General features: G+C 57.8%; 4 protein-coding genes across 4 annotated transcripts; 3 read left to right on the forward strand and 1 right to left on the reverse strand.

The window, feature by feature from the left end:
• The first annotated feature begins 194 nt into the window (after window positions 1–194).
• On the forward strand, window positions 195–1,710 carry B0H64DRAFT_210313 (mitochondrial carrier domain-containing protein). The gene is made up of 4 exons (XM_062799411.1): window positions 195–641; window positions 750–1,169; window positions 1,244–1,599; window positions 1,675–1,710. Exons 1-4 carry the CDS (start codon window positions 520–522, stop codon window positions 1,701–1,703), a joined length of 927 nt encoding a protein of 308 aa, XP_062656837.1. The 5' UTR covers window positions 195–519; the 3' UTR covers window positions 1,704–1,710.
• Window positions 1,711–3,921: 2,211 nt separating this feature from the next.
• On the forward strand, window positions 3,922–6,179 carry B0H64DRAFT_345749 (major facilitator superfamily domain-containing protein). Its single transcript, XM_062801320.1, has 3 exons — window positions 3,922–4,621; window positions 4,703–4,713; window positions 4,784–6,179. The coding sequence occupies exons 1-3, from the start codon at window positions 4,370–4,372 to the stop codon at window positions 5,997–5,999; spliced, it is 1,479 nt and encodes a 492-aa protein (XP_062656838.1). The 5' UTR covers window positions 3,922–4,369; the 3' UTR covers window positions 6,000–6,179.
• A 75-nt stretch (window positions 6,180–6,254) lies between these two features.
• B0H64DRAFT_425974 (major facilitator superfamily domain-containing protein) lies at window positions 6,255–8,445 on the forward strand (the record flags this gene model as incomplete). Its single annotated transcript, XM_062805709.1, has 1 exon — window positions 6,255–8,445. Exon 1 carries the CDS (start codon window positions 6,640–6,642, stop codon window positions 8,443–8,445), a length of 1,806 nt encoding a protein of 601 aa, XP_062656839.1. The 5' UTR covers window positions 6,255–6,639.
• Window positions 8,446–9,763: 1,318 nt separating this feature from the next.
• B0H64DRAFT_419102 (histidine phosphatase superfamily) lies at window positions 9,764–11,441 on the reverse strand (the record flags this gene model as incomplete). Its single annotated transcript, XM_062805358.1, has 3 exons — window positions 9,764–10,904; window positions 10,960–11,174; window positions 11,373–11,441. The coding sequence occupies 3 exons, from the start codon at window positions 11,439–11,441 to the stop codon at window positions 9,764–9,766; spliced, it is 1,425 nt and encodes a 474-aa protein (XP_062656840.1).
• Window positions 11,442–12,385: the final 944 nt, after the last annotated feature.

Genomic DNA, 12,385 nt, shown 5'->3' on the forward strand with positions numbered 1-12,385 from the left:
ACCAACTGAAAACACAGCAAACAACATCCTCATGCCTGTGCCAGGAATAGCACACAGAAGAGGCACAAAAGTCTGCCGTGTGATGTCGAGACGATGTTTCCAGGGCCCTCAATACAAAGGAGAATAAATCGCATATTGTGTGCTCTGTTGACTGATCGTTGAGTCGATGGGAGGGCGGGGTTTTAGTTTCGGAGATAAAAAAAACAGAAAGATTGTCGAGTTGCGGTCGACCAACCCCGCCAAGCGAACCAAGAGAGCCAAGCCGCGATTTCAGGCTGTTGGCCCGTGCATCGCCCTCCCCGTGTATCCGGGATTTACCGGTCAATTTTTTCAAGGCCCTTTTCCCGAACTTAAGCCACCCTTTCCGTACCTCACTTTTTCCAAAAAGGCTCACTGCCAACCACACCGGAATCCTCTCACCAGGCCCCAATTGACCCCCCACGCCCGACCCTCGATATCCTCCGAGCGTCAAGAACAACTCCACTCAGTTCTTACCTCCTTAATATCTAAACAGACAAAATGGCTGCCAAGGTCAACACTCCGGCACCGCAGCTTAGCGGCGTCCAGCTCTACTCCAGATTCGCCCTCGCCGGCGCCATCTGCTGCTCCGTCACCCACGGTGGCATGACCCCCGTCGATGTGTATGTGCCTATCCCTCACGGGCTCCGCGCATAATGTCGTAGCACGCGCCGAGAGTCCCGGTGTTTACTCAAAATCACTCGCGACTAACTGGTGAACTCTCCCTACAGCGTCAAGACTCGTATCCAGCTCGACCCTGTCACCTACAACAATGGCATGATTGGCGGTTTCAAGAAGGTCGTCCAGGCCGAGGGTGCCGGTGCCCTTCTCACTGGTGTCGGCCCTACCTTCGCCGGTTACTTCCTGCAGGGTGCCTTCAAGTTCGGCGGTTACGAGTTCTTCAAGCAGCAGTCGATCAACTACCTCGGCTACGAGAACGCCTCCAAGTACCGGACAGGTGTCTACCTCGCCTCGTCTGCCCTCGCCGAGTTCTTCGCCGACATTGCCCTCTGCCCTCTTGAGGCCACCCGTATCCGTCTCGTCTCCGAGCCCACCTACGCCAGCGGTCTCGTCAGCGGTTTCGGCAAGATGCTGAAGCAGGAGGGTATCGGCGCTTTCTACGCCGGTTTCGGCCCCATTCTGTTCAAGCAGTAAGTTCCACCGGGGACCCGGGACCCCGCCTTCTTTTGCCTTGCGCACGCGTAGGTACTTACGCAGGACTCAGGATCCCCTACACCATGACCAAGTTCGTCGTGTACGAGAAGGTCGCCGAGGCCGTCTTCCGCGTCTTCCCCAAGAAGGACCTGTCCGACGGCATGCAGACCGTCGTCAACCTTGGTTCCGGTCTGATGGCCGGTTTCGCCGCCGCCATCGTCTCGCAGCCCGCCGACACCATGCTCAGCAAGATCAACAAGACCAAGGGTGCCCCTGGTGAGGGTACCACCTCCCGCCTGATCAAGATCGCCAAGGAGCTTGGTCTCCGCGGCTCCTACGCCGGTATCGGTGCCCGTCTCTTCATGGTCGGCACCCTCACTGCCGGCCAGTTCGCCATCTACGGCGACGTCAAGAAGATGCTCGGCGGTACGTACTTCTCTACTCTTCTCCAGTTCTTTCCCCCATTATTGGGACTCATAAACTAATTATGTGTGGTTACAGCTACCGGCGGCGTCGAGATCGGCAAATAAACGCCATCATGATCTAGGATTTGGTACTGAGGAGGGATGGAGGGGCTGATGGACAGGGGTATGTTTTGAGATGTCGGGGGCAGCGGCAAAGAGTGGGCCTGGCAGTGGAGACAACATGCCGTGCAAGCCCCCCTTGCGTAGCTTGCTGAAGCCAAAACCAAAACATCACACGACAGAGGGTGCATCTGGCATTTTTTTCGCGCGGACTTGTGGGGGTTAAAAGGCTTGGTCCCTTTTTCTTTTGTTTGTGAACTCTAGGGCGGGATCTGGTTCTGTTTGGTCTCGGGCGAGAATGCTTCACATAGAGCATAGAGCGCTTGGGCAATTGGGCGCCCTGCCAAAGGGTTGGCTGTATAATAGTCCAAAATTGCATCCTCATAGAGTTTCTCACACTTGACACGTTGGATGATATGCCGGGAAGTTGTTCTGCTAGCGATAGTACCTGTTGTCTCGTCCTCTAATGAGGTACTGCCCCCGCCAACACAGAACTCTCGATGTCAGCCTATGGTGACTTTTGTAGTTGACAAGGTCGGTGGTGAAGAAAGTCAGCATGAAGGTGATCTCTAAGTGCTAGTCGAGGAATGTAATAGTCATCCTCTGCTCTCTCACCACCTATCCTTCCTCTCCAGGCTATAAGGAATCCAGTGTGTTCATCGAAAATACAAACGGTCACATAATTCCACAAGCCCGTGGTTTGGCTAGGGACTCAGGCCATCAACATCACACTCTTTTCACACCCTACACTCTCGTTTTGTCAAAGTCACAAACAAGCAAGAGACCTACAAGCTAGCATCGGACCCGGGTGGTGGAGGACGGGCGCAAACTAACCAACTCCCCCATCATCGCCGATGCGGAAGGTGAGATTGGCGGGCACCGCCCAGACACCTCCGTACCATAGGCCTCAGGGAATCTAGGCCTTTGAAGCCTACCCGAAGCCTCGAAATGCGCATACCCGGCCATGAGCGGTCCTCCATCCTGTCCAGTGCGGAAACGGTGTTGACAAAAAAGAGGGCAAAAAAGGCAAAAGCTCAGCGGCCTGGCTGCCCCGGGTCCGACTCAAACCCAGCGCCAGGCCGCCTACGAAACCGTCTTGTCTGCCATACCACGCATGGGCACCCGGCAGTTCTAGGTAACCGTACTGCGTTGAGCGCAGCGCAATTCCACTCGACCAGGCGGCCCCTGGTAAAGGCTAACTTGAAGGTCGGTCCCCAAAACCGAACCTACCTATATGCCCGGGACACAGTGGGCTCAAAGCTACCTCGGTCGATTAAGACTGGGGGTAACACAACGTCGTCGGCTGACGTCAAACAGCACTTTTTCGGGAGGAAATAGAGAACAACCAACCCCAAGACAAGCTCGATGAAATTACCCAAAAGGCAGCCTTTTCAAAATCGGCTTGCTTCAGAGCAGTGATGTCAAGACGAACATCTTCTCAGTAATCGTCAACTGCGAGATAGCGCACCGGAGCAGCCTTAACCGGCCTGCGGCCTCGTTGAAGTTGACGTCAAGAACCCGGCGTTCGAGCGATCGGATCCGGGGGTCGGAAGAGACCACGGAGCGGGACCGGAGCGGAGTGGAGCGGAGTTTCCAGTCGAAGACGGAGCGCACGGTGGAGTCCCCCACACACCGCAAGTCGGACTCGAGATTCGGGGGTTTGTCCTTTTCCTCGTTTTCTGTTTGTAATCCGGCCGGGGTAAAAGATGCCCAATTACTCCCCACACGGCGAGTTGAGCGAGTTGAGTCACAGCTCGAGGCCATCACCGTGATGAATGGAACGGTAGGTGCAGAGGAAGTGGAGGAGGTGCCATCGGATATCTCATTTTGGGTGGGCCTGAGGAAGGAAGAGTCAGACCGGTGCCTCGATACGAATTACGTCGTTTTGGTGATGGTCCCCGGTGAGATAGGGATGCAGCATGTTGGTTGCAGATGAAAAGTGAAGCTGGTCATGTGGACGTTGAAATGGTTGTTGAAATGGCGGAGTTGTGTGGAGGGGATGCGGAGTTGCCGTTCCCGGGTGGCGGTAGATGCGGCCCGGCGGTTGATCTTCGGGGTGGGGGAGAGAGCACCGAGGACCTCGCCAAGCCGCCGCCGCGGCCCCCTCATCAGTGCAGGAAGCTTTGTGCGGGCGCGGCAATGGGGCCAGTGTTCCACTTTGGCATCATGGGTGCCGGGAATAACGACCCACAACCAACAGCGGAATGGCACACGGGTCTGCAGTCTGGAGCCCGCGGTCTGGCCCTCCATGCCCTGCCCTGACCCTCTCCATGCCCTTCAAACATACCAAGTACTTGCTTGCACCTAGCCCTTGTCTAGCCTTTCGACGAGTACCGGACATGCCTTCCCGCCGCTTGACCGCTTGTGGCATGCCCTACTTGCTCTGCTGCCCTGCGGGACCCCCCAGATGAGGAATTGTTGCGCCCTTCGCATGTCGGTAGTCGAGAGGCAGCCGCCAGGATTCGGACGTCTTGATCGGGGAGCACCGCGCCGCGCGAGGAACGGGGTGGGGCGCCAACTGCTCTTATATAAAACGGGATCACACCCTTGGCGATAGCTTCACCCGAGAAGACTTTTCTTGAATCGTGTCTGAGTGCCTACCTGCCCGATTTTAGGATTCATTCCACGCCAGGCCCAGCACGCCCAGCACGCCCAGCCCAGCCGAGTTCATCATGGCCGTCGCTGCCTCTGATGGCCCGACCAAGCACGAGCAACCCATCAACTCGGATACTACCCAGAATGGTTGTGAGGACCCCGAAAAGGTAGTGCCCCTTGGGGATGCCACAGACGAGGAGTCGGGGCCCGGTTCTTCGCAGCCGTCCATAAAACTCCAGCGATGGAACGACTCACCCCTCAATATTTTCCGTTATGTTGCGACCAACTACACTTTCGTCCTGATGGGCATGACAGACGGTGCACTCGGCGTATGTTCACCCACCCCCCCCCCCCCCCCCCCCCCCCAACCCAAATAAACAACCAGCAGCCTTGACTGACCCTCACACCAGGCCTTACTCCCATACGTATGTTTCGCCCTAGCCATCGTTCACCAAACCTGCCGACCCCTTTTATGCCAACTAACCGCCCCCACAGATCGAAGAGTACTACTCCATCAGCTACACCGTCGTCTCGCTCGTCTTCCTCTCCCCCTTCGTCGGCTACCTCCTCGCGGCCCTCCTCAACAACCTGATCCACCACTACTTCGGCCAGCTGGGCGTCGCCGTGCTGGGCCCCGTCACCCGCCTGATCGGCATCGTCCCGCTGGTCTTCCACCCCCCGTACCCGGCGCTGCCCGTCATCCTGCTCTTCACCGGCTTCGGCAACGGCATCCAGGACTCGGCGTGGAACGCCTGGGTCGGCAACATGCACCGGGCCAACGAGCTGCTGGGGTTCCTGCACGGCGCGTACGGGCTGGGCGCCACCATCGGCCCGCTCATCGCCACGGCCATGGTCACCCGCGCCGGCCTGCCGTGGTACGCCTTCTACTACGTCATGATCGGCGCCGACGGCCTGGCCTTCTTCCTGACCGTGCCGGCCTTCTGGCGCGCCACCGCCAAGGTCCACCGCGCCGCCATGCTCGAGGCCAACAACGGCGCGGCGCGCACCACCACGCGCACCGTGCTCAAGTCGCCCGTCGTCTGGCTCGTCGCCCTGTTCCTGCTCGGCTACGTCGGCGCCGAGGTGTCGCTGGGCGGTTGGATCACCACCTTCATGCTGCGCGTGCGCCACGCCGCGCCCTTCATGGCCGGCCTGACGTCCACCTTCTTCTGGCTGGGGCTGACGGTCGGCCGCGTCGTGCTGGGCTTCGCGACCGGCAAGATCGGCGAGAAGCTGGCCATCGCCGTTTATTTGTTGCTGTCGGTCGCCCTGCAGCTGCTGTACTGGCTGGTGCCCAACTTTGCTGCCTCGGCCACCTTTGTCACCTTCCTCGGCTTCTTCCTCGGCCCCCTCTTCCCCGCCGCCGTCGTCGCCGCCACCAAGCTGCTGCCGCGCGACTACCACGTCTCGGCCATCGGTTTTGCGGCGGCCTTTGGCGGTGGTGGTGCCGCGCTGTTCCCGTTTGCTGTCGGCGCCATCGCGCAGAGCAAGGGCGTCGAGGTGCTGCAGCCGGTCGTGTTGGCCATCTTGCTGTTTATTCTGCTGATGTGGCTGCTGCTGCCCGGCGGCTTGCGCATGGGTGGGCTAGAGAAGGCGAGAGATAATAAGGAGAAGGTTGGTGATGATTTCAGGAAGGGTATGGCGTGGGTGAGGGGGAAATCGCGGGCGACGACGGGGGTGATGGTCATCTTGTTAATGTCGATCTAAAATACCTATTTGAAAAGTCTTGTCTTTTGGTTATTTTTGTCTTTTGGAAGTGTGAACCGATGACGGGCGAGAATAATCATATCGACACAGTAGGTACTTTAACCTTGAGAGGGTGAAACCAAGGCAACAACCTCAACACCACCGACGCTTTCATTCCATGGAATCCAATAATGTATTTTGTACCGTTCATCGGGCTATTTTCCGCCCTGTGATTGCCGTTTTCATTGGGAATAAACATGGGCAAAGTGAACGAGATCCAAATCAGAACCGAAATAGGCAAGGCCGCATAGTCTGCCTATTTATGCACGGACCTCTGAGGTCATCTGCGAGGCTGCAGTGTCCCCAGGACCCTGCGGTTTCGGATCCGAACACCCCGGAATCCCGGGTCAGACATCATCTGGGCACCGACCGCTTCTTCAATCCTCCAACTCGCGTGCCATCTTTCCACCCGCGTCGGTCGATGGTTGCATTCCGCCGTACTGTGGTGAACATGCAAGCCAGCCTACCCTAACCAACCCGATCCGTAACGGCCGTATAGGCCATCAACCCGAACCTACCTCGACTCTGACACATTGGCAGTCATCGAGTGACTCGTCGTTCAACCATCTCCCTTCCCGACAACCACCACACCGCCGCCGCGATGCCCTCCATCCCCAACCGCCCCGCCACCCCCGGCGACGACCCCGACGCCGACGGCAACAGCCCCGAAACCACGCCCCTCCTCCGCGCCGCGCGCTCCGCATCCCCCACCCCAAGCCGCGCCTCCACCCTCAGCTCCCTCCACAGCAGCAGCAACAACAGCACCACCAGCAGCACCACCAGCCCGCGCCGAACGCTCGCCCAAAAAACCCAGCTCATCCGCAGCACGTCCCTCTTCGCCGCCTTATTATCCTCCCTCTGCGCGGGCTCCATCACCATCTTCTCGCTGTACGGCCACATCTTCCAGGCCCGCCTGCGCTACACCCAGTTCGAGGTCAACGGCCTGGCCTCGGCCGCGTCCGTCGCCATGTACGCGCCCGTGCCCCTGCTCGGCTACCTGTGCGACCGCGCCGGGCCCGCGCCCTTGTCGGTGTTGGCGGCGGGCATGTTTGGGGCCGGGTATGCGGGCGCCGCGGCGGCGTACGGGCGCGCGGCGGCTGCGGTGGCGGCGGGTGGGGGGGCCGGTGACTGGTATGGGTTGATGGTGTTGGCGTTCGTGGCTATTGGGGTGGGGACTTGCGCGATGTATATGGGTGCTGTGGCGACGTGCGCGAAGAACTTTGGGCGCGGGAAGCATAGGGGTTTGGCGGTGGCGCTGCCGATTGCTGCGTTTGGGCTGAGTGGGATGTGGATGAGCCAGTTGGGGAGTCACTTGTTTCTGAACCGGGACCCGAGCGCCGAGGATGGGGAGGTGGATGTGGTGAAGCTTTTTGTGTTTCTCGCCGTGTTGCTGGTGGTTGTGGGTGTGATCGGGGCGTTTGGACTCAGGATCGTGGACGAGAAGGACCTGATTGAGGAGGCGGTGGAGGAGCTGGAGCGGAGTGGGATACTGGATGGGAGCGTCATGTTTACGCCTGGGAGGGTAGAGGGCTACGGCGCGGTGGAGCGGGGCAACCCCTTCGACGAGCTCGAGGATGTCAAGGACCCCGCGGAGGAGGAAGCCCGGCTGAAGAAGCAATGGGTTCTCAACGCCGAAACCCGCCGCTTCCTCACCGACCACACCATGTGGTGCTTCGCCCTCGGCTTCTTCCTCATGATCGGCCCCGGCGAAGCCTTCATCAACAACATGGGCACCGTCATCAAGACCCTCTACCCACCAACCCTCCACTACGAAGGCAAACCCACCTCGGCCGCGACGCACGTCTCCATCGTCGGCATCACCAGCACCGCGGTCCGCCTGCTGACCGGCACCCTCACCGACCTGCTCGCGCCCAGCCCCAAGGCCCAGCACGTGCAGATCACCACCACCCCGCGGGGCGGCCTCCTCTCCGCGCGCGGCTTCTCCATCTCGCGCGTCTCCTTCCTCCTCTTCTTCGCCGCCCTGCTGTCCCTCGGCCTGGCCGGCCTGGCATCGGGCATCGTGCAGAACCACGGCGACCGCTTCTGGGTGGTGTCGGGCCTCGTCGGCGCCGGCTACGGCGCCGTCTTCAGCCTGACCCCGATCATCATCACCGTCATCTGGGGCGTCGAGAACTTCGCCACCAACTGGGGCATCGTCGCCATGTTCCCCGCCCTCGGCGCCACCTTCTGGGGCCTGGTCTACTCGGCCGTCTACCAGGGCGCCGCCGACCGCGCCGCGCCGTCTCCCGGTGGTGGTGGTGGTGAGCAGGATAATTTGTGCTACGGCGAGGAGTGCTACGCGCCGGCTTTCTGGGCTATGGCTGCGAGTGTGTGGGTCGCTTGTGGGCTGGTGCTGTGGGCGTGGAAGGGGAGGAATGGGTGGGCGCAGAGGGGGATTGTGGTGTAGATAGGTGGGAGGGAGGGCTGGTTCGTGGTAGAGATTGGATGTTAGGTTCCATATTGTTGTGTCGTCTGCATTGGCTGGCGTTTTGGAATTGGCTTGTGTTCTGTTTGAAAGACTGGAAATGTTTGGGGTTTGGTTTACTTGGTTATCACGGGGCATTGTTCGGCATGCGTTGGTGTTCGTGTTAATTACTGCAACAGATCAAACGCCTGGCTTTTCATCTATTCTTTTGATGGTTGTAAATATGGTTCATACATTTTACACAGTACATCCATATACATAATAGGCAGCTTTCATAAGGCGCATGTTGTCACCCACGCCAGTAAGCTCCCTAGAGGGAAAAAACCGAGCCTTGGATCAACTCAGCCTCCAGTCCTCCAACCCTTCAGGTTCTCCCCCATTCTGTCCCCGTCCCAACCCGGAAGCTACCCCAACTTTGCACTACCCCAACCGCCCCCAATTCCCCTCCCAGTTACCCCAATTACCCCAACTACCAAGAGCACCAAGCACCAATATCACGACCTATCGGCCTCGCCGTGACCGTGCCACACAGCAGCTTCAGAAACATCGCGGCCACTCCTTCGTGACACCTCCTTTGCGGCACGGTGCTCGTCACACAGCAGCACGAGACCACCCCGAGTGTTCATCGGAAAGCGGGGGCAGTGCGGCGAGGAAACCAGACTAGTTATTTCGTCACGTCATGTGGGCGGATCAAAAGAAGAGTATCGTTTCAATCTAATTTATATGTTTCTCTCAAAACCATAATTTGGGAAAGGGGGTGACACCTTATCTGGTCAAGGACGCCGGCGGGTGTGGCAGATAGAGGCGGCGAGTCCGAGTCAGTAAGCGATGTCGATTAGCTATAGGCGTGGGGCCAATTATGTGGGCGGATCAAAAGAAGAGTATCGTTTCAATCTAATTTATATGTTTCTCTCAAAACCATAATTTGGGAAAGGGGGTGACACCTTATCTGGTCAAGGACGCCGGCGGGTGTGGCAGATAGAGGCGGCGAGTCCGAGTCAGTAAGCGATGTCGATTAGCTATAGGCGTGGGGCCAATTATCACAGCTATATCAAATACTTATTACGAACGATGAGAGCGTATATTCTCTTACGGATACTACCTAGGTACACTACGACATGAAACCGAATAATAATACATACAAGCCTAGGACAAGAACCAGCAGTCATGCCGTATCCCTAGCCCAAACATAGCCCTAGCCTTGTCGAGTCCATCAACCACAGCATGGTCATCACCATCCATTAACTGCCCCGTCCAAACCCAGCACAACCTCCACCCCCCACTTCCCCCCATCATAGACTCATGTCAGAAGCCCAACAATTGTCAACACGACGGCCACTGCGAGCAGCGTGCCTGCCGACCCGAGCAGCACGGCAAGTATATGGTGGTGCCCGTCGTGGGGCACGACAGCGCCCTTGCAGAAAAATACCGTGTTGGTGCTCTCACACACATGACACCAGCTCGTCGCGTTGGCGATGCCGATGGCTGCCATGGTCGCGTTGAAGTGCCTGAAGGGCATCAAAGTGTGGGTGTTGCCAAAGAGAGGACAGGCGGTGTATTCGTTCGCGGCGGTGCTGTTGTTGCGGTCGTTAGTTTGGTAGAGGAAGCGGACGTAGAGCTTGTCGGTCGGGGGGTAGGGTGGGTTGTGGTGGACTGAGGGCGGGACATATAGGGGTTCTTGAGGAGGTAACTGAATGGAGTAGGCCCCCGTGCTTTCCTGGTCGCAGGTGGTTGTGCAGTCGTCGTCACAGCTACGGCGGGTTTTGGCACTGCAGGGTCCCGGTGTCTTGCCGTACGAGCTGCTCTGACTGCATGTGTCGTTGCTAGAGGAATCAGAGTTATAGTTATCAGAGATGGTGGAAGGTTCGGGTTCGTGCGAATCAACCGTCTCATCTACCGAGAACAACTCAAAGGTTAACGTCGCACCGGGTTCAGGGAGCTGCGAGAATAAGTGACTAGAGGTTCCGGTGTTGAGGTCTGCCAGGGCAAAAAAACTCAGAAAAGGTTCGTGGGAAGTGAAGGCGAGATTTAACTTGTTCCGTTCACCCCGGGTCTCAATGTTTTCGGCAAACAGGGCCGCGACCCTGGAGGCGAGCGTGCGGCCGGCGATCGCCGAGGTCAAGTCGTTCTGAGTGTTATTGGCCGAGTGACCATGTCTGAGTGCCTGCTCCTGCCACGCAAGATGCCGCAATGTCTTCAGGTCATTCGAGGTTATGGCTGATCGTGAGTTCTCGTGGTTCCAGCGATACATGGCGTAGTCGTATAGCTCGTGGGCATTGTAAAAGTTGGCTTGCGAGCGGGGGAATGCTTCGCAAAACACTTTGTCCCAGAGGCTGCCGTAGAATAACCTGCTACCATGATGGAGCGAACCAGCCAAGCTGTTGTCCGAAAACATAAGCATCGACTGCTCGTGCTTGCGGCATAGATCATGACCATGGGTCCTGTGACAGATTCAGTGACCGGCATTCGTAGAATAGGGCCAGAACCTACACGCACCAGATTGAGTCCGGGTCACGGTCAGGGGCGACAGTCCTGATGTTAGGGTACTGGTACCCACCCATGGGATAGTTCAGGACCGAGCCGTTAGACATCCAATTATGCCCAGGGACGTCCGAGTCGCATGACACGTGTGGGAATGGTGGGTAGAGGCCCTGCATAAAAGCCAGGGCGCTTGCGGACGAGCAGCGGTCGGTGGATGACTCCACATGGAGCTGCGGGCTGTCGAGGGTCTTGGAGGTGATGCCCACGATACCAACGTGCCGGTCATGGCGAGAGGGGCGTATGTATCGGTCTCGAAAGGCGGTGCCCTGTTCGTACATCTGGTTTGCCCCAAGGGGGGTAAGGACCGGATCTGGCAAGGCGAGCGGTGTGTGGTCACCGTACATAACCTAGGTGGCCGATGACCACACGTGCTCATTGCTGGGTCCGGCCAAGGCGGTTGATGCCAGCAGCGCGAGGGCGGCCGACAGGGCAGCCATGGCTGTGGGGGGCTATATTAATGCTATAGAGGGCCCCGAAGCGGAGGATGAAAGCGAGCCGATGAATGGAATGTAGAGACACGTTTAACGAATGTGATTCGGGATGGAAGCGATCGGAGGTGGTTGAACAATGTTGGATACTCGGTTGGAAGAGAGTCCCAACCCCAGGTTCGGTACTCACAAACTACTGTGCCTGTTATCACTCCTGCCTCTACGGATCACTCCTTCCAGCTTCTCGCAGGGCATCGAATGATCAGGAATGGGATTACTGGGCACTCACGCAGGCATTCCTCGAATTCTCAAGTTCAGCTTCGCAGCAGGAAGGCGCTTCGGGGGGCCCGATTGTGGGCCAAAGCTGCGATTATTACCAAGCGGCATGCAGGGTCGGGGATACGATACCGCCCATGGATACGAATGCTGTGGATTTCATGATTAGACCGCTAAATGGGTACCATATATGGATGTATGTATGTACCTAATTGCTCTTAAACGCCACGGGATGGAGGTTGCTTCGTTGCTTCATCAGCGATTCTCCGTTGGTAGAAACCTGGAAGTGGGTCCCTCTACAAGGATCATGAAGTGGAGCCACTCAGACCTGCCCCAAGAGCTCGAGCATCGGATTTCCGTTCTCGCTCCCGTAAATCCAAAGTCGTCCTGTCATGTCTGTGCAACTCCAGCCTTTGAGCTCAACTCAACTTTGATCTTATTAACATGATACCAAGGGTATTGTGCGACTGCAGACACTCTCAGATCATTCCCCAAACCAACTAATTGATCGGCGCAGCCGTCTGTGTGGACTGTGTAGTCTGTTGGACCTCACCCCGGAGTTTTTTCGCCGTTGTTGGTTCTCGCGATTGCATCCCCGTCGGAGAGAGCAACGAAACGGCTTTGACGATGCCGATCTCCAACCTGGTCAGGAGAACTGCCAACGCGAAGTAATTCGG

The sequence above is a fragment of the Chaetomium fimeti genome (genome assembly GCF_033439085.1).
Source record: "Chaetomium fimeti strain CBS 168.71 chromosome Unknown B0H64scaffold_6, whole genome shotgun sequence".
NCBI classification, from domain to species: Eukaryota; Fungi; Ascomycota; class Sordariomycetes; order Sordariales; family Chaetomiaceae; genus Chaetomium; species Chaetomium fimeti.

What these genes read in the sequence shown, in the direction of transcription:
- B0H64DRAFT_210313 (XM_062799411.1), top strand. Translation starts at nt 520, where the DNA reads ATGGCTGCCAAGGTCAACACTCCGGCACCGCAGCTTAGCGGCGTCCAG. An exon ending in GGCATGACCCCCGTCGATGT is followed by an intron (nt 642 to 749) that starts GTATGTGCCTAT and finishes CTCTCCCTACAG; the next exon opens with CGTCAAGACTCGTATCCAGC. An exon ending in CGTCAAGAAGATGCTCGGCG is followed by an intron (nt 1,600 to 1,674) that starts GTACGTACTTCT and finishes GTGTGGTTACAG; the next exon opens with CTACCGGCGGCGTCGAGATC.
- B0H64DRAFT_345749 (XM_062801320.1), top strand. Translation starts at nt 4,370, where the DNA reads ATGGCCGTCGCTGCCTCTGATGGCCCGACCAAGCACGAGCAACCCATC.